Source organism: Corythoichthys intestinalis, chromosome 19 (assembly GCF_030265065.1).
Source record: "Corythoichthys intestinalis isolate RoL2023-P3 chromosome 19, ASM3026506v1, whole genome shotgun sequence".
Lineage (NCBI taxonomy): Eukaryota > Metazoa > Chordata > Actinopteri > Syngnathiformes > Syngnathidae > Corythoichthys > Corythoichthys intestinalis.
In genome coordinates, this window is record NC_080413.1 from 6,354,347 (window position 1) to 6,381,415 (window position 27,069).

Below are 27,069 nucleotides of genomic sequence, written 5' to 3' on the forward strand. Positions count from 1 at the left end.
GGCCTAGTTTAGACTTCAAGTTCTGACTGGAGTTTGAACTGTAGCTGATTTAGCCATATTTTCATTCTGACTTTTGTTTTGACTGAATGCTGGGGTGTCAAAGTCTGCAAATGAGTTAAAAGTAGGGCTGTCAAACGATTAAAATTTTTAATCGAGTTATTCACAGTTTAAAAATTTATTCATCGTAATTAACTGCAATTCAAACCTTCTCTAAAATATGCCATATTTTTCTGTAAATTATTGTTGGAATGGAAAGATACGACACAAGACGGATATATGCATTCAACATACTGTACATAAGTACTGTATTTGTTTATTATAACAATAAATCCACAAGATGGCATTAACATCATTAACATTCTTTCTGTTAAAGGGATCCACGGATAGAAAGACTTGTAGTTTTTAAAAGATAAATGTTAGTGCAAGTTATAGTAATTTTTAGGGTTGTTCCGATCATGTTTTTTTGCTCCCGATCCGATCTCGATCGTTTTAGTTTGAGTATATGCCGATCCCGATATTTCCCGATCCGATTGCATTTTTTTTTGTGCTCTCGATTCAATTCCAATCATTCCCGATAATTCTTCCCGATCATATACATTTTGGCAATGCATTAAGAAAAAAATGAATACAACTCAGACAAATATATACATTCAACATACAGTACCTAAGTACTGTATTTGTTTATTATGACAATAAATCCTCAAGATGGCATTTACATTATTAACATTCTTTCTGTGAGAGGGATCCACGGATAGAAAGACTTGTAATTCTTAAAGGATAAATGTGACTTTGTATATTGTGACTAAATATTGCCATCTAGTGTATTTGTTGAGCTTTCAGTAAATTATACTGTAGCCATCTGTTCTGCCCAAATGCATGATGGGAAGTGCACCCATGACTGTGCGTAGTGGTAGCAATTGATATATCTTCTCTGCGTTGTGAAATAACATAGGGAGTTAAGAAAAAGATCATTTACTACCTTTCTTCCCCACAATGCTTACCACGATGTTTCTAATCGTAGGGAGAGGGATTGTAAGGCTTTAGCCAATTAAAAAAATGCTCCAAAGGCTGCCAAAATTCACTGTACTCATTTTACGCTGCCTTTCAGTTCTATATATAAGTAAAACGGCGCCATTACAGATTGAACGCGACAATGCGTGAGTGGGCCGTGCAGCGCATGCATTAATTGCGTTAAATATTTTAACGTGATAAATTAAAAAAAAAAAAAAAGTTACCGCCGTTCACGGGATAAATTTGATAACCCTACCTTAAGCCTAAACTAAAGCCTCTGGATGAATGTAACATATTATGTCTGTAACGTTAAATACAATTAGAAAACGATTATTTAAAAAATATATATATATTAAAAATAGGCATGTCCGATATTTTTTTGCCGATTCCGATACTTTGAAAATGACGTGATTGGACCCGATCGAAATTTTATATTAAAGCCCCTCTTAATGTTTTTGTTTTGATAAAATTTGTTAAATTTTCAATCAAAAAATAAACTAGTAGCTCACCATTGTTGACGTCGCCGAGCGGTAAAGTCACATGGGCTCCCTGCCTTTCTTCCACAATGTCTTTAACTACGTAAGGTAGTGATTGAAATACACCACAAGGTGTCAATGGCGAGTTTTAAATTACTTAGAAATCAAGCCAATGAGTGTGTTTTGTCCTTCGACTGACGCCGTAGTTCCCTGTTTACTGGTCCATCACGGTCATTTGAGTGCTTGCTTCACAACGTACGAGACCTCTGATAGTTTGTACAGTGGGGCAAATAAGTATTTAGTTAACCACCAATTGTGTAAGTTCTCCTACTTGAAAAGATTAGAGAGGCCTGTAATTGTCAACATGGGTAAACCTCAACCATGAGAGACAGAATGTGGAAAAAAACAGAAAATCACATTTTTTGATTTTTAAAGAATTTTTCTAAATTAGAGTGGAAAATAAGTATAAGGTCACCTACAAACAAGCAAGATTTCTGGCTGTCAAAGAGGTCTAACTTTTTCTAACGAGGCTCCACTCGTTACCTGTATTAATGGCACATGTTTGAACTCATTATCGGTATAAAAGACACCTGTCCACAACTTCAGTCAGTCACACTCCAAACTCCACTATGGCCAAGACCAAAGAGCTGTCGAAGGACACCAGAGACAAAATTGTAGACCTGCGCCAGGCTGGGAAGACTCAATCTGCAATAGGTAAAACGCTTGGTCTAAAGAAATCAACTGTGGGAGCAATTATTAGAAAATGGAAGACATACAAGACCACTGATAATCTCCCTCGATCTGGGGCTCCTTGCAAGATCTCACCCCGTGGTGTCAAAATGAACATGAACGATGGGCAAAAATCCCAGAACCACACGGAGGGACCTAGCGAATGACCTCCAGAGAGCTGGGACCACAGTAACAAAGGCTACTATCAGTAACACAATGCGCCGCCAGGGACTCAAATTCTGCACTGCCAGACGTGTCCCCCTGCTGAAGCCAGTACACGTCCAGGCCCGTCTGCGGTTCGCTAGAGAGCATTTGGATGATCCAGAAGAGGCCTGGGAGAATGTGTTATGGTCAGATGAAACCAAAATAGAACTTTTTGGTAGAAACACAGGGTCTCGTGTTTGGAGGATAAAAGAATACTGAATTGCATCCGAAGAACACCATACCCACTGTGAAGCGTGGGGGTGGAAACTTCATGCTTTGGGGCTGTTTTTCTGATTGATCTGTGTAAAGGAAAGAATGAATGGGGCCATGTATCGAGAGATTTTGAGTGAAAATCTCCTTCCATCAGCAAGGGTATTGAAGATGAGACGTGGCTGGGTCTTTCAGCATGACAATGATCCCAAACACACAGCCAGGGCAACAAAGGAGTGGCATCGTAAGCAGCATTTCAAGGTCCTGGAGTGGCCTAGCCAGTCTCCAGATCTCAACCCCATAGAAAATCTGTGGAAACATCACTGCTCTAGAGGAGATCTGCATGGAGGAATGAGCCAAAATACCAGCAACAGTGTGTGAAAAGCTTGTGAAGTGTTACAGAAAACGTTTGGCCTCTGTTATTGCCAACAAAGGGTACATAACAAAGTATTGAGATGAACTTTTGGTATTGACCAAATACTTATTTTCTACGTTGATTTGCAAATAAATTCTTTAAAAATCAAACAATGTGATTTTCTGCCCCCCCCCCCCCCCCCCCCCCATATTCTGTCTCTCATGGTTGAGGTTTACCCATATTGACAATTACAGGCCTCTCTAATATTTTCAAGTGGGAGAACTTGCACAATTAGTGTTTGACTAAATACTTATTTGCCCCACTGTATATTGTGATTAAATATTGCCATCCAGTGTATTGAACGAAACGAAATGTTTGAATAGAGTTTGACCAAAGTCTGAGTAAGTTTTATGTGGATTTTGCATAGCTATTTTGATTGGGAATGCCAGTTCTCTTTGCACTGTTGTTTAATTGTGTGTGTGAATAGGGCCTCATTAATAGATTGAAGCGCTTTTCTTTTTGTGAACATTATTTTTTTTTCAGAGATAGGAATATTATTTTTGTTGCGCTTTCAATAAATGATACATATGTTTGTTGTGAAGGAGTTGCCGAAGCTTATGCCAATAAACGACGCGGTCCAATGAACGCCTGTCTCCACTCGCCTTTTGTAATATTTTGGTATATAATTCTCCGAGGCACCCTGAAAGAGCACGCGGCGCCAATGTTTACTCACATGATGCATGAGTGAGTTAGAGTAACAGACTGCCGAGAGCCGGAAGCTGTGTTAATGGTGAAGCTGAATGTGCTAATAAAGAAACAAAGCGCCAGAACGTCGCGTGTGGAATACCTTTGTTAGGAAAAAGCACAAAACAAGACACCTTTCTCTGCCTCGTAGCTCTCAATGTGCAAAAAACGGCGTCATTGTAATCTGTTTGAGGCAATGCACGAGCGGGTCATTCTGCGCATGCGTTAAATGCATCAAATATTTTAACGTGATTAATTTAAAAAATTAATTACCGCCCGTTAACGCGATAAATTTGACAGCACTAGTTAAAAGTCAAACATTCAAAACCAAAGTCATCGACAACCACTGAAAAAGTGACACCTTTATAGCATACGTTTATTGGATTTGCTTCATACAGACACGAACCGCAGTCGTAAACGTACAATAGCAACATGGTCCTTGGTTGAGTCCGATCGAACGAAAGGGTCATGCAGTTCAAGTCTCGATCCCTCGCAACTGAGAGTGTACCTTTCGTTTCTCCGCCCGTAAGGACGAGGGCTTCAAAGCCTCTCGATGTCACGGTACTTCTTCCGCAGCATGGACACCTGGTCTCGGAAAAGCAGCGGGTCGAGCCGCATCTGCGAGTGGAGCAGAGGCATGAAGCCCAGCCAGCGCGCGAAGGCGTTGACGCATGTCTGACGCTCGGCAAAGTGGTCCGGGTGGGCCCAACGGGATGTTTTAGAGCCCTTCGGAAAGAACCAAATGAGAGTACTTATAGTCTGGTTTGATGGTGGGTTCAAGTTCGGTTGTAGTTGAGATCTGAATCTGCTTTTGAAGAGAAAAAGTGAAAAATGCTTCTTATCCAGGGAGAATTTTGTCTTGTTCATACGTAAATGAGCAAGTTCTTCCCAGCATCTGTAACAATCAAATCATACGCAGTGGAAAAATACAAAATGTAAAAACAATACATTCCTATGTCCCCCTTATCATATCGTTGCGAAGAGTTCAAACGTTTACAGAAAGGTTGATCATAAATACAGCTTGTCGTTGACAATAAACAGCTAACATATTAGCTAGCATATTCATTCGAGTTTATGCCCGAATATTAAGCAGTTTTCCAATTTTCCTTATGTTGGCATACTCAGTTTTGGCCCTTTTAATTCATTAAAAAATGTTTCGGACCAAAACAAAAAACGCAATTTTGTCATGTTTCAGCCATCAAATGTCACTGCTTCTCTAACATACAACTTGGTGTTTACAATTAACAGCTAGCATAGGAGCTAGCCTACTCATTCAAGTTTATGCTCGAATATTAAGCAGTTTTCTGATTTTCCTTATGTTGTCATATTCAGTTTTGCCCTTTTCATTTCATAAAAAGATGTTTTGGAACAAAACAGCAAATGCAATTTTGTCACGTTTCAGCCACCAAATTTTCAGTGCATCTCTAGCTAATATACCACTTGGTGTTTACAATTTACAGCTAGCATATGAGCTAGCATATTCAAGCTTATGCTTGAATATTAGGCATGCTTTTCTGGATTTTCTTATGTTGTCACATTCAGTTTTGGAACTTTTAATTTGTTAAAAAATTGTTTCAGTCCAAAACGGAAAACACAATTTTGTCACGTTTCAGCCACAACATTTTCAATGCATCTCTGGCTCGTATATAACTTGGTGTTTAAAATTTACAGCTATGAATATTAAGCAGTTTTGCGATTTTCTTTACGTTGTCACATTCAGTTTTGGCCCTTTTAATTAATTAAAAAATGTTTCGGACCAAAACAGAAACCACAATTTTGTCACGTTTCAGCCAACAATTTTTCAGTGCGTCTCCAGCTGATATACAACTTGGTGTTTACAATTTCCAGCTAGCATATGAGCTAGCATATTCATTGAAGTTCATGCTCGAATATTAAGAACGGTTTTCAGATTTTTCTTTTTTTGGCCCTTTTAATTCATTAAAAAATGCTTCAGACCAACACAGAAACACCATTTTGTCACATTTCAGCCACCAAATTTTCAGTGCATCTCTAGCTAATATAAAACTTGGTGTTTACAATTTACAGCTAGCATATGAGCTAGAAATGTTTCGGACCAAAACAGAAAATTATTCTACTTCTAGTTTGTTTCTTGTTTCAGTTCTGCTTGCGGTTCCAGTTGCAGTTGAGGTCTAAATGTGCCTTTAGTCTGGTTTTGATTTGGGTTTATTTTAGTTTCTGTTTTTCCAATATGAATTTAGTTGCAATTTAGGTTTGGTTCTACTCATAGTTGTAGTGGTTCTTTGGTTTCTAGGCTAGTTCTAGTTGTAGTCCTGTTCTTGTTTTGTTTTGGTACCGTTTCTTGATTTGGTTGTGGTTCTAGCCCTAGGAATAGTTCTAATTCAGTTCGCGTTCCGCTTCTATTTCTAATACGGTTTTGATTTTAGGGTGAGTTCAGGTTCGAGTATATTCTAGCTGTAGTTAGAGTCAAAGATCCACTTTCTGTTCCTTATCTAATCCTGTTCAAGTTCTGGTTTTAGGTCTATTTTGCGGCCAGGTCTGTTTTTGATTGTTTTATTGTACTTTTAGTCTGGTTCTTGTTTCTTTTCTGCTTGTGGTTCCGGTCGCAGTTAAGGTCTAAATGTGCCTCTCGTCTGGTTTTGATTGGAGTTCACTTCAAATTTTCAGGTTCTGTTCTTTGCAGTTGCAGTTTAGTTCTGGTTCTGCTAATAGTTGCAGTGGTAGTTATATTTAGGGTCTGATTTTGGTTTTTTTTTGCAACGATTAAAGCCATATAGCACAATTATTGCTTCCGTTAGGAAAGGAAATATTGATTGAAATGGGAGATAACCCAGATGACATCATAATGACATCTTCAGTATTCTAACTCCCCACAGGGCGTGTCGTAAAAAGTTGTCGTAATACCCCAGACGGTAATATCCAAAGATATTTTATAGGAGCTCTGAGAATAATGTTGGTCATTTCCCGCTCATATGTCTTAGGGTATGCCTTGGTATTTAACAGAAACCATATTTGAAAGTATGTTTGATCATTTGGTCATGAGGATGAGTCATGGGGAGATGAATAAGGCTGTTAGATTTCTAGGCAGCCCTCATCAAATGTGAAGACACGAGATACTTCAGATGATTTCCCCTTTTATTGTTTTCATGCCACTCATTTCATCCTCCCTCAGGTTTGTAATAATCCAAAAAATTGAAGCAAATACAAGTATTGAACGAGCCTTGGAAATAGCTAAAAGTGTATTGGATGTTTCTAAAATGGCTGCCTCTAAGCAATACGGACAACTTCCTGCCTTTTCAGGAATGGCTTTTTTAGTGGGTGTGACATTTGCTTACTTGGCTCATCATGGTCTCCTTGTACTGCTTCTTCTGCGTGACTTTAACCGGCGCACGCTTGGTGACGGCGGAAACCAGGAAGTTCATCAGGATGTCCTCGCAGTTAGCCGTGCGGTCCACCATGCTCAGCAGGCTAGCGGGAACGTAGCTGCTAAACAGGTAGTGGTAGTACCTGATGAAGGCGCCCACACAACTTGTTAGCAAGTCAAGTACAAAGTATGAAGTACTAGAATCCAACTGTTTACGACTATGCCGATAATTGTACGAGTCACGATAATCTGAGTCCCAAGAAAAAGGCCGAATCATGGTTCTGCGTTGCAGTGACGGCGTAGACCAGGGGTGTCAAACAGGTCCTCAAAGGACCGCAGTCGGTGCTGGGTTTTTTTCAGACCTATCATAAGGACAGTCCCTCACCAATCGGCTTCTCACAAGTGTAATCAGTTCATTGCAGTCAGGTGCTGCTTGTTATAGTCAGATGCATCCCATCCCATTAGGCAAAGCAGGCAATTGCCCAGGGCCCCCAGCCAGCAGGGGCTCCCAGTAGGCCAACAGATTTAGCACACACAGCTTTACTGTACTGTCTCGCACACACCATATAACTGTTTGCACTACTAACACACGTAATATAATCAATCAGGGAATAGTATCATTTCTCATATTTACTGTAGGACTGGTTGTATTACTCTAACACACCTAATGTAAAATAAATAGCACTTACACCATAGTTTAATGAAAAGAAGCAGAGTAGAGGGTGTAAAAGATACAAAACGCCATCTTATCACAGAAGCCCAACGCGTCATGAGCAAGATTGACGCACCAACTCTTGCAGTTCTCCAGGACAAAGAGCAGGGCGCTCTGTCCCAAAACAAGTAGCATTGGAAAACACCCTTGCTCAACCAGGATAACAAGATGATAGAGCAGGCGCCTTGGATGTCAAGACCTGCGTCCGTCGCCGTAGCAACCTCGTCCCAGCCACGAAGGATGACGCACGAACCTGACCTGCCACAGAGGGATGATCCCAAGACGACATCCTGCCACGCCTTCGGTCCGGCCCACTTCACAGCAGCTTTTAAAAGGCCTGGACACTTAGATAACAACGGTCGCTGCTCGGGAACATTTCTATGTAGCCTTGTTTTGCCGACCCTGGATCCAGCAGGTTCCCTCAGTCGTCTGTTTTTGTCTTGTTTTTTGATCATTGACGACGAATAAATTGTCAACCTGTTTTCGGTGAGCCTTCTTCAAAACTTTTGGAACATGGAGTCAGTACAAAGGGTTAACACTGGAGTGAACGCGCGGAATCTTGGCCCCCACCAGTTGGCTTGCGGGAGTGATGCCAGCGGAACAGCATTTCGTTCGGCTGGCGCTGTTTCCGCGGCTTGGCGGGGGGTGTGTGGGGTGGGGCAAGATTCCGCGCGTTCACTCCGAGTAGAGTAGATTAAGTAGAGTAATGCAAACAGTTATATGGTGTGTGCGAGAAAGGTAACTATTCCCTTCAGAACCTAGCCTCAATGGCGGAAGTTTGACGTTGTCCCTTCATTGTCGCAAATATTGGCGTCGCAGGTCTTGCATGTTACGTTTAGCTGTTTTCCACCGGAATGGAAGTTTTGTAGGGAAAAATAATCATCTTGGGAACTGGCACTGCTGACATTGCCATGGTGCGTCTGCGGTCTCAGTTCGCACTCAATTGATTTCCATGATGGTCTGTGAGGGCGTGGCGAGAGCGGCCGAGGCAGGCACCAAGCGGGTCGTTGGCAGATGGGAACCAATCTACGTTCCAAGTTTTTTGAGTCAGCTAGTCGAGTCGAGTCGAATCTCCAGTGAGTGCCTCAGAAGTCGAGTCGAGTCTCACGTTTCAGACCCCTCCAGCTTAAGCGAGTCAATTCCGAGTCGAGTGAAAATTTGTGACTCGAGTCCAAGTCTCTGTGACTCAAGTCCAATTGTCTGTTACTTTGGACGTAAATACTGCATAAGAGTTTCTTGCTTAGCTTGTGTGAAAAAATCCAGTTTGTAAACCACTCTAACAGCTTGAAACTCCCTGTCAATGCGACTTAAGCCTCAAACCTGTGATAGAAGGCGGCCCCGGTCAACACCATGGAGTAGTCATTGGTCCATTTGGAGGTGTAGCCCCAGCAAGACCGCGAGCTATCCCAGTAGTGGCTCCGGGCGGGGTAACCCACGATCCGTTCCGGAAAACTTTGCCAAACGATGAAGGCGAAATCCACCTGGAGGCCGAATATGACATTTGGCGTGCCAATTAGCGGCATTGAAAACACAAAACGTCGACTCTGATGATACTTTTGGGAGGGTGGGGCGTACACTAATACACTGGTCTGTTCACTCATTGGACACTTTTGGCCCCATTAAGTAGCACCGCGCTATTTAATGAGTGTCATTTAGCAGCCTACCCGCTAGGTCGAGCAACTAATTGTGCTTTCATTCACTTCCTCGGAGTAATATGCCCTACTTTGGTCGTGAAGAGGCTATTTCCCGCGATGTTCCTTGCTGCACCTGCCGCCCTTAAAAAGCTTTGAACAGCTCACCCCAAAAAAACCCATTTTTTTCTCTCACATCCAGGTCACCCATTTCCCCTCCTTTTTTTGTGTCAAAGGGTAAAAGCACAAGCAAAAATTGAATCATCTACAGCCACGGGAGCGTTGAAAGGAGCAGAAAATGTTGCGGCGGCCACGCCGGTGATTGAAACGCGGGCGTGCCGCGAAATAATTGATAAGCTGCTGCAGTTTTAATCACGTCGCCGTCGTTTCTAATAATGCCGCTTGGCATGTGTGACTTTGCCATGGAGAAGTGCTAGCGCTGCTCAGTTAAATACAAAAATACAGTCGCGTCATTGATGACGATACACTGCCAATCCATTTTGATTGAGAGACAGCTAGCATATGAGCTAGCATACACATTCAAGTTTGTGCTTGAATAGTTAGCACAGTTATCAGATTTTTCTTCTTTTTGGCCTTTTAATTAGTTAAAAAAATGTTTCGGACCGAAACAGAAAATTTTGTCACGTTTTAGCCACCAAATTGTCAGTGCATCTGTAATTTACTTACAGCTTGTTTTTTTACAATATGCAGCTAGCATAAACTAGTGTACAAGATCAAGTTGATGCTCAAAAATTAAGCACTGATTCTCATTTTTTTCTTATGTGAACACATTCAGTTTTTCCCCTTTTAATTCATTTAAAAAAATGTTTCAGACCAAAACAGAAAACACAATTTTGTCAGGTTTAAGCCACCAAATTTTCCAAAACATCTCAAGCTAATATACAGCTTTATGTTCAAAATTTACAGCTAGCATATGCGCTAGCATACTCATTCAAAAATTAATCCATAAAAATAAGTTTTGGACCAAAACAAAATACATAATTTTGTTACAGGTAAGCCACCAAATGTTCGCTATATCTCAAGCTAATATACAGATTATGCGTGTGCTGTTTATTTAACTACAAAAATACAAATGTGTGACAAATTCACAGCCTTTGATGACGATAGACATCTAATCCATTTTGACTGGGAGGGCTGACAACGATCACTTTACGATACACAGCTTTATGTTTACAATATACATTTGGGAGAACAAGTATTTGGAAAACCCATTGGCAGTGTATCAAATACTTGTTCTCCCCACTGTACAGCTAGCATGAGCTAGCGTACTCATTCAAGCTGATGCTCGAATATTAAGCAGTTTTCAGATTTTTCTTCTTCCGGCCCTTTTAATTAATTAAAAAAATGTTTCAGACCGAAACAGAGAACAAAATTTTGCCACGTTTCAGCCACCAAATTATCAGCGCATCTCTAATTAATTTACACTTTCTTGTTTACAATATACAGCTAGCTTGAGATAGCATACAAATTCAAATTGATGTTCCAATAAAAGGCACAGTTTTGCATTTTTCTTTCTTATGACAAAACATTCAATTTTGGCCCTTTTAATTATTAAAAAAAATGTTTTAGACTAAAAAAGAAAACACAACTTTGTCACTTTTAAGCCACCAAATTTTCAATACATCTTTAGCTGATATACAGCTTTTTGTTCAAAATTTCATATTCATTCAAGTTTATGCTTGAATATTAAGCACAGTTTTGCAAATTTTAGGTGAACACATTGTTTTGGCTCTTTTATTTTGATAAAAATAAGTTTTGGACCCAAACAAAAAAACATAATTTTGTCACAGTTAAGCCACCTACATCTCTAGCTAACATGCAGGCTGTTTATTTAACTACAAAAATACATACGTGTGACAAATTCACTGGCTTTGATGACGATATACGTCTAATCCATTTTGAGTGGGAGGGCTGACATCGATCACTTTATGATACACGGCTTGATGTTTACAATATACAGCTAGCATGAGCTAGCATACTCGTTCAAGTTGATGCTCGAATATTCAGCACAGTTTTACAATTTTTCTTACATTATTACCTTCTGTTTTGACCCTTTTATTTTGCTTAAAAAAACAAAAACACAATTTGGTCACGTTTCGTCCACCAAATTTTCAGTGCACCTGTAGCTAATTCATCTAGCGATGCTAATGACAGAACGAACATTAAACAGCGAAAATATAGAATCCCACCAAAAAGTTTTTGTAATTTCTTTTAAGTGCCACAACCTTCTTCTACGGTGCAACTCTTTCCCCAAAACTATTTTTACAACATTTTTCAAGATTTTTCCGCTGTGAAATCCAGAGAGGCAATTAAAAAAAAAAACTTATTGTGTCCCAAATTATCGGGAGGGGCATCTTACCGTAATTTTCGGAGCCGCTACTTTTTCCCCTCATTTTAAATCCTGAGGTTTATATTCCAGTCCGTCTTATTTGTTGATTTATTTGAGTTTATTGGCAAGACTTTATTTGAGAGTGGCATGATAACACTGCCATAAAACCATCATAATTATGCCACTATAATGGGTATTACTGAATGCTTATGACAAATGTCATTCAGTGTCATATGCCAAATTATGCCTGTAACTCCATGTATATCCAGCTGAGATCTTTTACATCCATTTAAAAGTGAGATCATTTGACAGATGACACTAAAAGACATCTGTTATAAGCATTCATTAATGCTCATGACAGTGTCATGTCATAATTATGATTGTCTTATGACAGTATTATGGCGCCACTGTCAAATAAAGTGTTACCAAATACCATAACTAGCAATTAATGAAACAACTGGAACAGTAACTGAAGAAATAATTAGCACAAAACATGAATTCTGGTTGTTTTTTTTACATCTGTAGTGCTGCAATGCATGCTAGGAGGCATGTTTGACGACAACAGTGTTGACTGCAGGTAGCAGCAGAGGTTGACTTTCTCCCCGAAGTGAACAGTGATGGCTTAAATGAAGCTTCTTAAAGCAATGAAGCTTTGCAGCCAGTTGGTTCAAATCTTCATGGTGGTTCATTTGGTCTTAAGATGCCGCTGTTAAATAAAGTGTTGCCAGTTATCTTTTTGGGGTAACTATCCCATAATACAGTGAGGACAGCTACAGTTTATAGTCCAGTGTGGCTTATCTCTGAACAAATGCCGTTTTCGGGTCAAATTTAGTGGGTGGCGGCTTATCGTCAGGTGTATCTTATAGTCCAAAAATTATGGTAGTTGAGGAGGGGGACGTGTCCCACTTGTCCCCCTGGGATATCCGCCCTTGGTAATATGTAAAAGTTGAAGTGTGTGGTCTGCCAGTCCAAAGTCACGATGAGAAAGTTGCGTTTTCAAATATCATAGTGTTATTATTCAAATGGGCCTGATTATAAAGTGGCCTAGTCACGCGTGATTCCTCTCCGCTCGACGCATTTCATCTCCTTTTCGCCCAAATCCCCCGTGCGGAGCCTTAAAAGGCCAATTAGGGCGACGGCTTACGGAGCGCGACCGAGATTCTCTCCACGTCCTTCCTCTTCCTCATCCTCCCTCTTCCTCTTCCGCCATAAAACAAACCGGCGGCGCATAAAAGTGAAGCCCGAATTGTTTCGGTGCAATTGTCACGCTGCCAGCGTGGAAAAGGTGAACATTGACTTGCTCCCGTCGATGAAAACCGCCGGTTTCAGGGTACGCGGCGTCTCTCGGGCCGGTCCGTGCTCGGTTCTGACCCGCGGAACTGCTCCAAACGTTCGACCTTTGGAGATAAGCGTACCTTGGCGCTGCCTGTTGATTGGTAATGAATGGCATTGGTGCCCGAGCGTGTACCGACTGCCTCATTCCTGTCGCAATCGATAAATCCCGCGTGCTCATCGGGTGGCGAGCAAACATTGAACAACTTTCAAACTGCATTTTCAACTTTTTCTTTACTATGCAACAAGCAGGTAGAGTACAGATTCAGATGCAATCGACTGCAGATGATTGAGCACCCTCTAGTGGTGAAGGAATGAATCATTGGCTGAGCGCAGTTCAGTTGTATTTCACTTTCAGGATATTTGCATCTCATTTTTTTATGTGTTTTTATTAATATTTGTAATTTTATCATCCAATTTATTGAAAATGGATGGACTAGCTGTGAATGCTCAGCTTTCAGTACCAATGACAGCGCTACACTTCCAATTCATTTTGACTGGGAGGGGGTGAATGAACGCGCCATCAATGACAGCCAATCTGTTAAAATTAGAAATATTGTATTGTGACGCCGTGAGCATATATGAACATAGCAATATCTTAATTTTTAAAAATGACATAAAAAAAAAAAAATACAGTTATAAATCATGGAATAAAATTGTAAATTATAATACAATATAGTTACCAAGTAAGGTTATAAAAATAAAAACAACTTCTAAAATATCTCTAAAAATATAGACACTTTAATTTTCATGGATCAAAAGAATTTGTCTTTTTGTTTAAGTAAATATCTTGATTTTGTATATTTGAAAAATACATATTTTTTTATACCAATGTGTAAAAATAATAATACTCTTTTCAATTTGCTTAAAAAAATATACTCAAAACAAAAATGTTTTCAGGTTATGTAAAAAATAAACTCAAAACAAAAATGTTTTCAGGTTATGTAATTACTTCTAATACTTTGTCATTATTTCATGTTTCAAGTACTCAAACATAGACTTCACTATCAGTTGACAGGACATGGGGCTCGGGTTCCATAGGGGTGGCTATTTTCAAAAACATTTAAAAAACTATTTTTAAAACCAAAACCGCTAGCGACCTGAAACCAAAACAGGCACTCCCTTAAACATATATGAGTCTCCATGAGCAGCGACATTAAAAATTAAAAGTCGTTCCCTAATAAAATCCTGATGATTTTTTTTTATATATATGTAACAGAAGTTAAAATGGCTATAAAATTCTCAAATTTTGCGCAAGATACAAAGAAATCACCAAATGCAGAGATAATCACCTATATTTTCAGGAACAATAACAATATTTAAGATATCATATAAGTTTTTGCCCAAAATAGCAACTTATATTTTTTTAATTTAGTGCAAGTTTTCAACAGCTAGTAAATCACTCAATTTTCAGACACTTAATACTTGAGGAAAACATGCAGAATCATCTTACTTTTACTCAAAAAAAGAAAAAATTTGCATTTTTCTATTTACAATCACAACTTATTTAGGTTGAATTCCACTAGTGTGTAGAGATACAAAATCCAACATGGCGGCCGTCACAAAACAAAGAGCTTTTCAAGTTGAAAATTCTTGTCAATAAATGCTTAAATCACAGAATTTCTTTAGATATCAACGTAAAACAGTCTAAATTCTTGGTTAAAAGCAAAAAAAAAAAAAAAAAAACCCCGGCAGTTATCGTTCATTTTAAGTAAATATTTGAAGCAAAAGTTACTGTATTGTGTAATCCAACATGGAGGCCGTCACGGAACAGAGCTTTTTAAATTGAAAATTCTTGTCAATAAATGCTTAAATCGCGTAATTTTTATAGATATGAACGTAAAACTGCCTAGATTCTTGGCTAAAAGCAAAAAAACGGGCAGTCATCGTTCATTTTACGTAAACATTTCAAGCCAAAGTTACGTTACTGTGTAATCAAACATGGCGGCCGTCACGAAACAGAGTTTTCTAAGTTGAAAATTCTAGTATATAAATGCTTAAATCGCAGAATTTTTATAGATATGAACGTAAAACAGTCTAGATTCTTGGTTGAAAGCAAAATACGGGCAGTCATCATTCATTTTACGTAAATAATTTAAGCCAAAGTTACGGTAATTTTATCCATTGATTTTCTTCACAACGTTTCAAAGTGCATGCATGGTTCTATTTAATATTATAATTACCTTGAATCCTCGACCAAATCACTCTTGAGATACTCCTTAATGCTTTTATGCAGTAAAACCTTCGTCCTGTTTCCACCTCAATCCGGCGTTAGAACGCAGCGTGTGTTTATCACAGTGAAAGCCAACTCAATGTTCTGCATTGGTCAGCCCCCTACGAGAAGGCGTGGCGCAATGTCCGTGCGAGCCGTCTTGTCAACTGATTGTGGAGTCTATGACTCAAATATGAAACATTTGCATAATTCAAATTAATATTTAACTGTGTGTTTTTTAATTGTATAATAATTACAGCACTTTTACACTTTTTTACTTGTATGTCCGTTCAATCCCGTATTATGCAGGCCAGTCCAATAGATGGCGATGTCTCATTGTATAGACACATAACAAATCACCTGCCTTTACAAGTACAAGTAGTCCCCGGGTAACGAACGAGTTCCGCTCCTATGCTGGCGACGTAAACCGAATTGCAGCTTGAGTCGGAATTAACCCTTTAAGTACTCCAAAATAATGTAACTATCCAAAAAGTCTAAAAGTAATGTATCTTCTTTAATGATGGAGGATATACTGCCCTCTGGTGGCAGCGTCAGGTCTGTCTGGAACTTCATCTTATGACTGAGGAGCAAACTCTCATCTGACATGGTCCGGCAAGTTAGGCTAATTTAATTGACTAAATCTACATATTGATCAGACTAGATGGACGTTTGAACACCAATTGTTTTGTGTCAAGTGTTTTATTGTTAAAATGCGTGTCTTTTTGAACATAAGTTTACATATGTGTGTTACAGCTTTACAAATTGTCAAATGTGAAGGAAGTAAAGAACTTCGAAAAGCACAATTTCCTTATTTGATGTCTGTAAACGTTTAGTGAGGACAGAACACATCATATTAATAAATAAAAAATAAATAAAAATAAGATACTGTGAGGTACAGTAAGGTACTGTTTATGCGACTAAAACAACCCAAAAAATGACTGGAGACAAAATGGCGGCCGTCATAAAGTCGAAATCACGTAAGTCGAGTAAGTTGTAACCCAGGGACTACCTGTATTACAAAGCTCTCTTGGAATACTAATACCGTATTGGCCCGAATATAAGATGGCCCTGATTATAAGACGACCCCCTCTTTTTCAAGACTCAAGTTTGAAAAAACACTTTTCGAACACCAAATTATTTTTATACAGAAAATAATTACAGTACATCTGAAACAAATGATTATAACAATATATCTGAGAGAAAAAGCATGTTATTTTGCCTCATTCAAATCTTAATATCTGAACATTTAAATATGTAAACTAGGGCTGTCAAAATTATCACGTTAACGGGCGTTAATTAATTTTTTAAATTAATCATGTTGAAATATTTGACACAATTAACGCACATGCCCCGCTCAAACAGATTAAAATGAGAGTACAGTGTAATGCCCGCTTGTTACTTGTTTTTTGGTGTTTGGCGCCCTCTGGTGGCGTTTGGGTCCAACTGATTTTATGGGTTAGTACAATGAGTGAGCATGGTGTAATTATTGACATCAAAAATGGCGAGCTACTAGTTTATTTTTTGATTGAAAATTTTACAAATTTTAATAAAACGAAAACATTAAGAGGGCTTTTAATGTAAAATTTCTATAACTTGTACTAACATTTATCTTTTAAGAACTACAAGTCTTTCTATCCATGGATCACTAAGAAAATGTTAATAATGTTAATGCCATCTTGTTGATTTATTGTTATAATAAACAAATACAGTACTTATGTACCGTATTTTGAATGTATATATCCGTCTTGTGTAGGGCTGCAGCTACCGATTATTTTAGTAGTCGATTAATCGATGAACTAGTTAGTTCGAATAATCGAGTAATCGGAAAAGGAACATGAAAAATTAAAATACCTGAGCTGAGCCTCAAACGGTATTAAAAATAAATAAATGAGGATCTATGTACAACAAAAGAACAATTTGCTAACTTACATGGCAAAAGTCCGCTAGCTTAAATGCTATAAAAAGCTAACGTTTTTTTTTTTTTCCAATGCTCTTATCAAATGGTTCAGACTCATATTACCACAAAAAAACTGCTAAATATACATTTAAACTAAATTAATAATGCATTAAAAGACAATAGCCCAAAGAAAAACCTAGCTTACGTTGGTCTTAACAGGGAGCAGTTGGATTCAGCCACATGGAATAAGGCAAACCAGAGGGCAATGTATCCACCCTAATCAATAAACTAAATCTAAACACTTTCAAAATAAAACATTACAAGCCACTTTAATCAAACGAATACTCGAGGCAACAAAATTTTATTTCGAATATTTTTTTGTAATCGAATACTCGAGTTAATCGATTAATCGTCGCAGCACTAGTCTTGTGTCTTATCTTTCCATTCCAACAATAATTTACAGAAAAAATATGGCATATTTCATAGATGGTTTGAATTGCGATTAATTACGATTAATTAATTTTTAAGCTGTAATTAACTCGATTAAAAAATTTAATCGTTTGACAGCCCTAATGTAAACTAAAGTGCAATCCCATTCGTAAATGAATGGCTTCTGGTTTTTGAAATGTAAATAAACCATTCTATTGTGATAAACAACAAAATTGCAATAACTGCATTAACCATCAAAGTGAAGCCTAACTGTAACTGTAGTCTTGAAACAAATCTGAATAAGGAAAAACATTGCAATAAAATAATGCAAACTGGTTAAACTTGAGAGTAGCTGAGATCTGTCATGACAGAACATCGCTTCAATGATATCTGGCGCCATCTAGAGTCGTGAATGGGGACAGTAGCTGAGATCTGTCATGACAGAACATCGCTTCAATGATATCTGGCGCCATCTAGCGTCACGAATGGGTATAATGTCTAGACCTCGAATATAAGACAACCCCCACTTTTTCAGTCTTATTTCAATACAAAAAATACCGTCTTATATTCGGGCCAATACGGTAATTATTTCATATTACAAATACAATTAAGCGGTAATTGATGGATGGATGGATGGATGGATGAAACATTCGCATAATTAAAGTCGCTATTTAGCTGGTTTTTTTTAATATTGTATAATAATTACAGCATCGATTAAATTACACTTTTTTGTGTTCAACCCCGTATTATGCATGCCAGGCCCATAGGTGGCGATGTCACATTGTATAGTATTACAGGCGTCTCTTCGAATACTTTTCATACACGTACATGAGTCCTAAATGTGACAGATTGAAGTCAAACTGTATATCGCATTAATCGTTTTTCACGCCATACGAAATACGAGTTTTGTTTTTTGGGCTCACCTCATTGGTGGAGAGAACTGAGTCTTCGTCCAGACTGAGGATGACATCGGTGACGATGATGTCGTGCGGGTAGAAACGACTACTCATTGTCTGTACAGAAGACAGAACACTTTGAGATTTTGTTTTTGGCACATTTTCACAAGTAAACAAGCATTCAATTACCTGACTTGCTGGTATGAAAACATATTTAATATAAGCCCTGTGGTGTTTGCATTTTCAATCAATCAAGTGAAAGCGGCAGAATTCAGCCAAATGTCCCGCTGGCTGGCCTGGATGCCTTCCTGCCTCGGGTCCGAGATTAGATCCCGGTGAGATCTGGGTCGGTTCAGCGGTCTCCAACCTTATCTTTGCCCCCGCTCGCCCGGCGGCCATTTACATGTTGGCGCCAACCGCTGCGATTCTGACAGGAGTCTTTCTCTGAACGCTGCGCCTAGTCCTCGCTGTTAAATTCAAGCGCCAAGCCAAAGATCACATATGCTACCTCATTAGAAAACTCTGCTATATCTATAAATATTCTGTATATATCCAGATGCACATTTCTAGGCTATCCAATGACTATTTCAAGCATTATTTTGTATGATTTACTCTCATTCTGACAGCTCACGTTAATATTTTGCTGCATTTGTGATGTTAATGTTAAAAAACAAAAGATTCAATAGGAAATCATGTTCAAAAAACATTACTCGTCTGATATATAAATAAAATCATGATTCATACTTAATCTTTGACTAGTTTGATAAATAAAATCATGATTCATGCTTAATCTTTGACTCTAGTTTGATAAATAAAATCATGATTCATGCTTAATCTTTGACTCTAGTTTGATACATTTTGTTCACTTTTTATTAATATTGTACATTCAATCTTAGGAACCACTCATCTTAGATTTAATGTTAAAAAAATGAAAGAAAACTAGAAAAAAATCACCTAAAAAACATTACAACTGTGATATGTAAATTAAACTATTATTTGAACTTAATTTTAGACTTTAGTTTGATCAATTTTGTTAAGCTTTTACCATTTTTTAAATTTTATGTCAAACTTCAGGAACCAGAAAGTAGCATGCTAATTAGCACGATGATGTCTCACTCATCTTAGATTTAACGTTAAAAAAAGAAATAAATCCTGAACTAAATCACGTAAAAAACATTACAAGTATGATATATGAATGAAACTATTATTTCAACTTAATTTTAGACTTTAGTTTGATTAATCTTGTTCAGTTTTTGCTGTTTTTAACATTTTATGTTAAACCGCAGGAACCAGAAAGTAGCATGCTAATTAGCAATATGATGTCTTACTCATCTTAGATTTAACGTTAAAAAAAAGAAAGACAAATTGAACAAAATCATGTAAAAATCATTACAAGTGTGATATATAAAGGAAAATATTATTTAGGATTAATTTTAGACAATGGTTTGATTAATCTTATTCAATTTTATGTTTAACCCCAGGAATCAGAAAGCTGCATGCTAATTAGCAAGATGATGTCTTACTCATCTTAGATTCATCGTTAAAAAAGAGATAGAAATCTAGAAGTAAATCACGTAAAAACATTACAAGTGTGATATACACATTAAATGATTATTTGAACTTAACATTAGACTTTAGTTTGATCAATTTTATACAGTTTTTGCTGTTTTACGTTAAATCTCAGGAACCAGAGAGTAGCATGCTAATTAGCAAGATGATGCCTTACTCATCATAGACTAAATGTTAAAAATAGAAAGAAATCGAGAACTAAATCACATTAAAAAACATTACAAGTGTGATATACTGGTATAAATGAAACTATTATTTGAACTTAATTTTATACTATAGTTTGATAAATTTTATTCACTCTTTGCTGTTTTTAACATGTTTAACAATTATGTTAAACCGCAGTAACCAGAAAGTAGCATGTTAATTAGCAAAATGATGTCTTACACAGATTTAACATTAAAAAAAGAAAGAAATCGAGAACGAAATTATATTAAAAAAACAAAAACAAAAAACATTACAATTGTGATATAGACAGTATATTAAATGATTATTCAAACTTAATTATAGACTTTAGTTTGATGAGTTTTGTTCAGCTTTTGCCATTTTTACCATTTTACGTTAACCCCCAGGAACCAACTAAATCACGTAAAATACATTTCAAGTGTAATATAAAAAATGTAATTATTAATGGAACCGCCTTTAGTTTGATCAATTTTGTTCACTTTTTGACGTTTTTTAACATTGTAAGTTAAACCTCAGAAACCAGAAAGTAGCATGCTAACTAGCAAGATCATGACCCCCCCCCCCCCATCCCAATTATTTTTCTCTTTTCGGCATTTTTAATGTTAAAAACGGCAAAATATAGAACTACAACTAAACAAGTGTGTTTAAAAATATATTTCATTCAATATTCATTATTCTTAAGGTTCCACATTAAACCTCAAAAACCAGAAAGAAACATGCTCAGATCATTTATTTGCACCACTCTCCCCATTTTTTAACGTAAAAAAACAAATAAAATACAGAATAAATATTATGCAGTAGTTAATCAAAGCTAATTTTTGAGTATTTTTACATAAATTTAATTCACGGTTTGCCATTTTGATATTTTTTTATTGAGCATTACGATCCAGAAATTAGCCTGCTAACTAACAAAATGACCAAAAAATGTTTTTTTATTCACTCTTTTCCATTTTTAACTCATTGATTACCAATGACGACGATGGATGTCCAATTCATTTGGACTGGATCGATTAATCGCTGCCAGCCAACCCGGTCCAAATGTATTGGACGTCTATCGCCGCTAAAGGCTCTAAAACGATCATTCACTGTTCTCCCTCCGTTCTACACGACTTGACTTTTTCACCTTTGCCGCTTTCTGTCACGGCTAAGCAGGCGGGATGAATGTTTAAGAGCGAGGCGTACGTAAAAGTCACGCCCGCGGACGGCGACGTGCCGAGTTGAGCCGTGATTGATGACGGTGAAATATGTCCGCCGGAGCCGCCACCGTTGATAATATTGATGCGCCGGGCCAAAGCGCTTGCTCGGCATGTTAGACCTGACTCAGTATGATTTAACGTCGGCACCCGCGGCTGGCGGGCGGGCCGGGGTCACGGTGTGCTTACTCAGGCTGGACGGAAAACAGACGCTCAATATGGAATCTGATGGAAATACGCCACCAGCTGCCACCAAGTCAATTTCCAATAAGAATCAATTTCAATGACAGGTAATGCAGAACGTATTCAATATTTCGGATCTTATAGCATTTCCTTGTAGCTTCTCAACTAATCTGTACGCATACTTATTTTCATTTTAGCTCTATGTTGAATGATTTCATCTCTTATACATGTGAATGTTTTGACTAATTTTTTGGTTTTGACCTAAAAGACAAAACTATATCAGTTCACTACAGTAGAGGCGTTTCTGAAGCTTAAAAAACAAGAGCCGAGTAACTCAAAAAACTGAATTGGATTATTAACATTTCATTAAGTTAAACACATATTCAGCAGAACGTTATGTATTTTGCGTCAAACTTGTAGGATTTATTTGTTATATGAAACAGAAGGTTAGAAAAGAAAGGGTCAAAGGTCATAGAGGTCAGAAAAAATATTTTGCGGTAACTCATGAGAAAATAAAGGGATTATTATCAAGATTGTGGGATATGTTTGTGATATGAAACAGAAAAGGTGATTAAATTCAGGGGGGTCATGAGGTGAAAGGTCACAGAGGTCACAAAAGAAATTTTGTGATTACTTGATAATGCATTCACCAAATTAACTTAAATTTGCAGGGTAGGTGATATGATGAAAAGAGAAAGAGTCAAAGGTCACAAAGGTCAGAAAAAATATTTTGCGGCAACTCAAACGAAAAAAAAAATCATTATCAAGCTCATGGGGTATGTTACATAACACAAAGATGTGATTAAATTCAGGGGGGTCATTAGGTGAAAGGTCACGGAGGTCAGAAAAGAAATGTGATTACTTGGTAATTGATTGACCTAATTAACTCAAATTTGCAAGGTAGGTAATATGATGAGAAGAGAAAAGGTCAAACGTCACAGAGGTCAGGAAATTTTTTTGCGATAACTCATGAACGAGTAAAAGGATTATTATAAAGCTTGTGGGATAAGTTGGTAACATGAAACAGAAAAGGTGATTAAATTCAGGGGTGGTAATGAGGTGTAAGGTGACAGAGGCCAGAAAATGAATTTTGTGATTACTTGATAATGGATTCACCTAAAGAATTCAAATTTGCAAGGTAGGTGATATGATGAATATAGAAAGGATCAAAGGTCACAGAGGTCAGGAAAAACACATTTTTGCAAAACTCGAATGAATAAAGTGATTATTATCAAACGTATGGGATAAGTTTGTAACATGAAACAGAAGAGGGGATTAAATTAAAGGGTGTCATGAGGTGAAAGGTCACATAGGTCTGAAAATGATTTTTTGTGATTACCTGATCATGGATTCACCTAATTAACTGAAAGTTGCAGGGTAGGTGATATGATGAGAAGAGAAATGGTCAAAGGTCACAGAGGTCAGGAAAACAAATTGCGATAACTCATGGACGAATAAAGGGATTATAATCAAACTTGTGGGATTGTTAATAACATGAAACAAAAGAAGTGATTAAACTCAGGGGTTATGAGGTGAAAGGTCACAGAGGTCAGAAAAGGAATTTGGCGATAACTCATAATAAAGGGATTATTATCAAACTTGTTGGATATGTTTGTAATGTGAAACGGAGGTGATGAAGTTTGGGGGTTATGAGTTGAAAGGTCACAGAGGTCAGGAAAGGAATTTTTTTTTTTTGGATATCTTGATAATGGATTGACCTAATTCAATGAAATTTTCAGGATAGATTATATCATAAGAAAATAAAGGGTCACGTTCACAGAGGTCAGAAATATGTTGAAGCTTTGAGTGTGGCTGCTTAGGTGGACGTCTGCTGTTCTGGGTTTTAATGAATTTGTAGTTTAATCCGTTAATTCCTTCTCATCCTGTACCCAAAAAAAAGTGAATTAGCTCATTCAATGCCACTGACAGTGATAGACATCAACTTAGGTTTGTCCTGATAACATATTTTTGCCGATATCAAGTACCGATACCTGTACATTCAAATATGAAATATTTGTATATTAAAGAAATCCCTCTTGCATGATGCAGTTAGCTTCCTACAACAGTTAGCATAACATTTTCCTACAGCATGTGTTTCAACGTTCGTAGTACAAAATAATTTTTGTTTCTTTTGACAATCGTATATCTAGACTATTTTTTTGCTAACTAAACTAAGTAAATATATCTAAAAAAGTTTGTTATCTGACCATTTAATCTTTTTGTTGTTGAAAATATGCAACTATTTCCAATCTTATCAGCATTTCGGCTACGCACGGCAGTAATGTTGAATTGATGTTCCAATTACGAGTGAATCCTTGAAAACATTTGAGTGGCTTCACCTTGCTGTGTCCTTGGATGACGTTGAGAGGCACGCTGGTGGAGGGCCACTTGTTCCTGGGAGGTAAAGGCTTTTCGCCGTTCCATAAAACCACAATCTAAAGCAACAAAAATACAACACAACGCTAATATATCTTATAGATAAGCCTCACATTTGAAATGATATTGACTAAACATCTACATGTGTACTGTGAATACTTATACATATACTTTTATACTCTACCCACCTGCGCACAAAACTTGGATTTGGCAACAGCGATGATTAGTTTGAGCACGGGGGACGGTTGCGACTGCAGTGGACTCTGTGTGTGGATTACGCCGGTAAACTGCCCTGGTGGGCTCTTACCTACATGGGATGCATTTAGAAAATGTTTTGAGAGAGTTATCATAATGTTTTGATTCTAAAAAACAATTATCTCATTTTTGATTGACCTACTTATGAATACTTCAATTGTAATTGTTTCACCAAGCTTGTTTTGCTCTGATCATCCAATGCAGAAAAAAAAATCACAGAATGATTGGACATAGAAGAAAATTGATTTTCTGTTCTTTTTAATTATTATTGTTTTTTACAGTTAACACATTAACCAATTCAGTTAACTAAATTATATTTCTGATTGCAGTAAACTATTACATTTACGTGTAAAATTATTTATTTGGACAGTTTTCATCTGATTATTTAAAAAAATTGAATATTTATTATATTTACCTAAAAGCCTTCAAGACCAATTGTAGCCAATTGTTGTAAAGATCAGCACTATATAGCATTTAAGCTAGCGGACTTTTGCTATGCAAGTTAGCCAATTGTTGTAACAATTAGCATTAGATAGCATGTATGCTAGCGGACTTTTGCTATGCAAATCAACCAATTGTTGTAAACATTAGCATTATATAGCATTTAAGCTAGTGGACTTTTGCTATGCAAGTTAGCCAATTGCAACAATGCAACAACTGGCTAACTTGCATAGCAATAGTCCGCTAGTTAAATGTTATATAATGCTAATGTTCACCAGATAGTTTCTGGTGCGCACGAGAAACAATCTGGTGCGCACAAGACTGCTGAAATTTATTTTCACGTTCATTTCACAATACATGCATGTAAAAATAAATTTTAAAATACCTGAGATTAGCCTTAAACGGTATAAAACATAAACAAATGAAATTCAAGTTCAACCAAAGAAAAAATGGCTAACTTGCATAGGAAGCTTAAATGCTATAAAATGCTTTGCCTCAAACGGTAAAAAAAATAGATTAATGAGGACCTAAGTACAACAAAGAAACAAATGGCTAACTTCCAAAGCAAAAGTTCACTAGCTTAAATGCTATAAAATGCTAACTTTTTTTTTTTTTTTTAACAAGGCTCTTAACAAATCATTCAAACACATGTTTCCACAAAAAAACAGCTAAATATACCTATGAACTAAATTTTGAACGCATAAACAATCATATTGGCTCAAACAAAAACTTACAACCTTATGTTGGTCTTAACAGGGAGCAGCTGGATTCAGCTATGTTTCATAAGTTAATGCCATATTCCGTGTTGCCACTAGAGAGCAGTGTATTCACCAAAATCATTAAAACTACATGCAACACTTTTAAAACAAATCATTGTTTGATTCAAAGTTTTTTTTCTTATCAAATTACCAGGTTTAGTCGATTAATCGTTGCTGCACGACTCTGGATCATGTAAATGCTCAGCGAGTCGGGTTAATGTCTCACTTAGGGGCTCCGTAACCCAGATTTAAGCAGACGTCCTCAAACTCCCGATCAACTTCCATCATGGTTAAGTGGACACTGTGTGTTCCTGTGTGTGCGCTGTCAGAAAGACAGATGGCAGCTCCACTGCACGCACACACACACATTTTCCCTACTCACATGAGCACACTTGTTAAATCCTCCACTGAACTGCTTGCGTTCCGACGCCCTCCGTTAACGCTGTAAATTTACTCAAATAAACGCAAAATATTGGCGCGGAACCAAAAACTTCACCGAGCGGAACAGAGTTGGAAACGAGCGCTTTTGATGAATGATCCGCTGAGTCGGGCGCGATGGCCAAATGGACTTGAGGAATTGATTTTGGGGAAGGTGAAATGCATACAGTGGGAAAATGGTTGAATGCAGGGGTGTGAAAGTCGCTGTCCGATGGCCAGTAGCGGCCTGCAGGAGAGTATTTTGCGGCGCATTACTTGCCAAGTTAAGTGGCTGTGCAGACATTTGTTTTTTAAAAAAAAATTAATCACTAGAGAACAAGCTAGCATAGCTCCGGCTAATCTCAGTTTTCAGCGATGTTTGTCAGTCTGTTAGCCAAAGTGGAATTGTTTAGAGATCTAAAAATTGCCCAAATCCTCTTTTTAAGCTTCTTAATAGCATCTATTTTCTTATTTAAGCCCCTTACTTGATATACTGATATCTAAGTTAATTGTTTGTGCGAACTTTTTTTTTTTTTTTTTTATCACTACAGAACAGGCTAGTATACAGGACTGTCTCAGGAAATTAGAATACACAATATTCTAATTTCCTGAGACAGTCAGGAAATTAGAATATTGTGTATTCTAATTTCCTGAGACAGTCCTGTATATATACACAGGACTGTCTCAAAAAATTAGAATATTGTGTATTCTAATTTCCTGAGACAGTCCAGTAGCTCAGGCTAATGTCAGTTTTCAGGGATGTTTGTCAATCTGTTAGCCAAACTCATGTTGTTTAGAGTTCTAAAAACTTTCCAAATCTCCTTTTTGAGCTTTTTAATAGCAACTATTTTATTATTTTAGCCCCATACTTGGTATATTGATGTTTAAGTTAAGTGTTTGAGCGATTTTTTAAAATAATCACTACAGAACAAGCTAGCAAATCTCAGGCTAATTTCAGTTTTCAGCATTGTTTGCTCAACCAAAAGTGAATTCGTAAGCCAAAGTCGAATTGTTTAGAGATCTAAAATGCCCAAATCCTCTTTTCTGAGCTTCTTATCATCAAATTTTCAGATTTTAGTCCCTTCAAGGTTTCTACAGGTATTAGCAAATCTCATTTAATGCTTTTTAGTTCCACTTTTAATGCCCGATGTCCAATTTAATGC

At 37.4% G+C, this 27,069-nt stretch overlaps 1 protein-coding gene across 1 annotated transcript in view; it reads right to left on the reverse strand.

Moving 5' to 3' along the window:
• Positions 1-4,091: 4,091 nt before the first annotated feature.
• Positions 4,092-27,069, reverse strand: part of LOC130907589 (exostosin-1) — a 209,274-nt gene continuing 186,296 nt past the window's right edge. Inside the window, exons 8-13 of the mRNA XM_057822854.1 lie at positions 24,224-24,342; positions 23,999-24,094; positions 18,559-18,648; positions 9,105-9,265; positions 7,044-7,215; positions 4,092-4,455 (exon numbers count right to left, since the gene is read on the reverse strand). Of these exons, the coding sequence (XP_057678837.1) occupies positions 4,270-4,455; positions 7,044-7,215; positions 9,105-9,265; positions 18,559-18,648; positions 23,999-24,094; positions 24,224-24,342 (824 nt within the window). The 3' untranslated portion in view covers positions 4,092-4,269. The remainder of the gene's footprint in view (positions 4,456-7,043; positions 7,216-9,104; positions 9,266-18,558; positions 18,649-23,998; positions 24,095-24,223; positions 24,343-27,069) is intronic.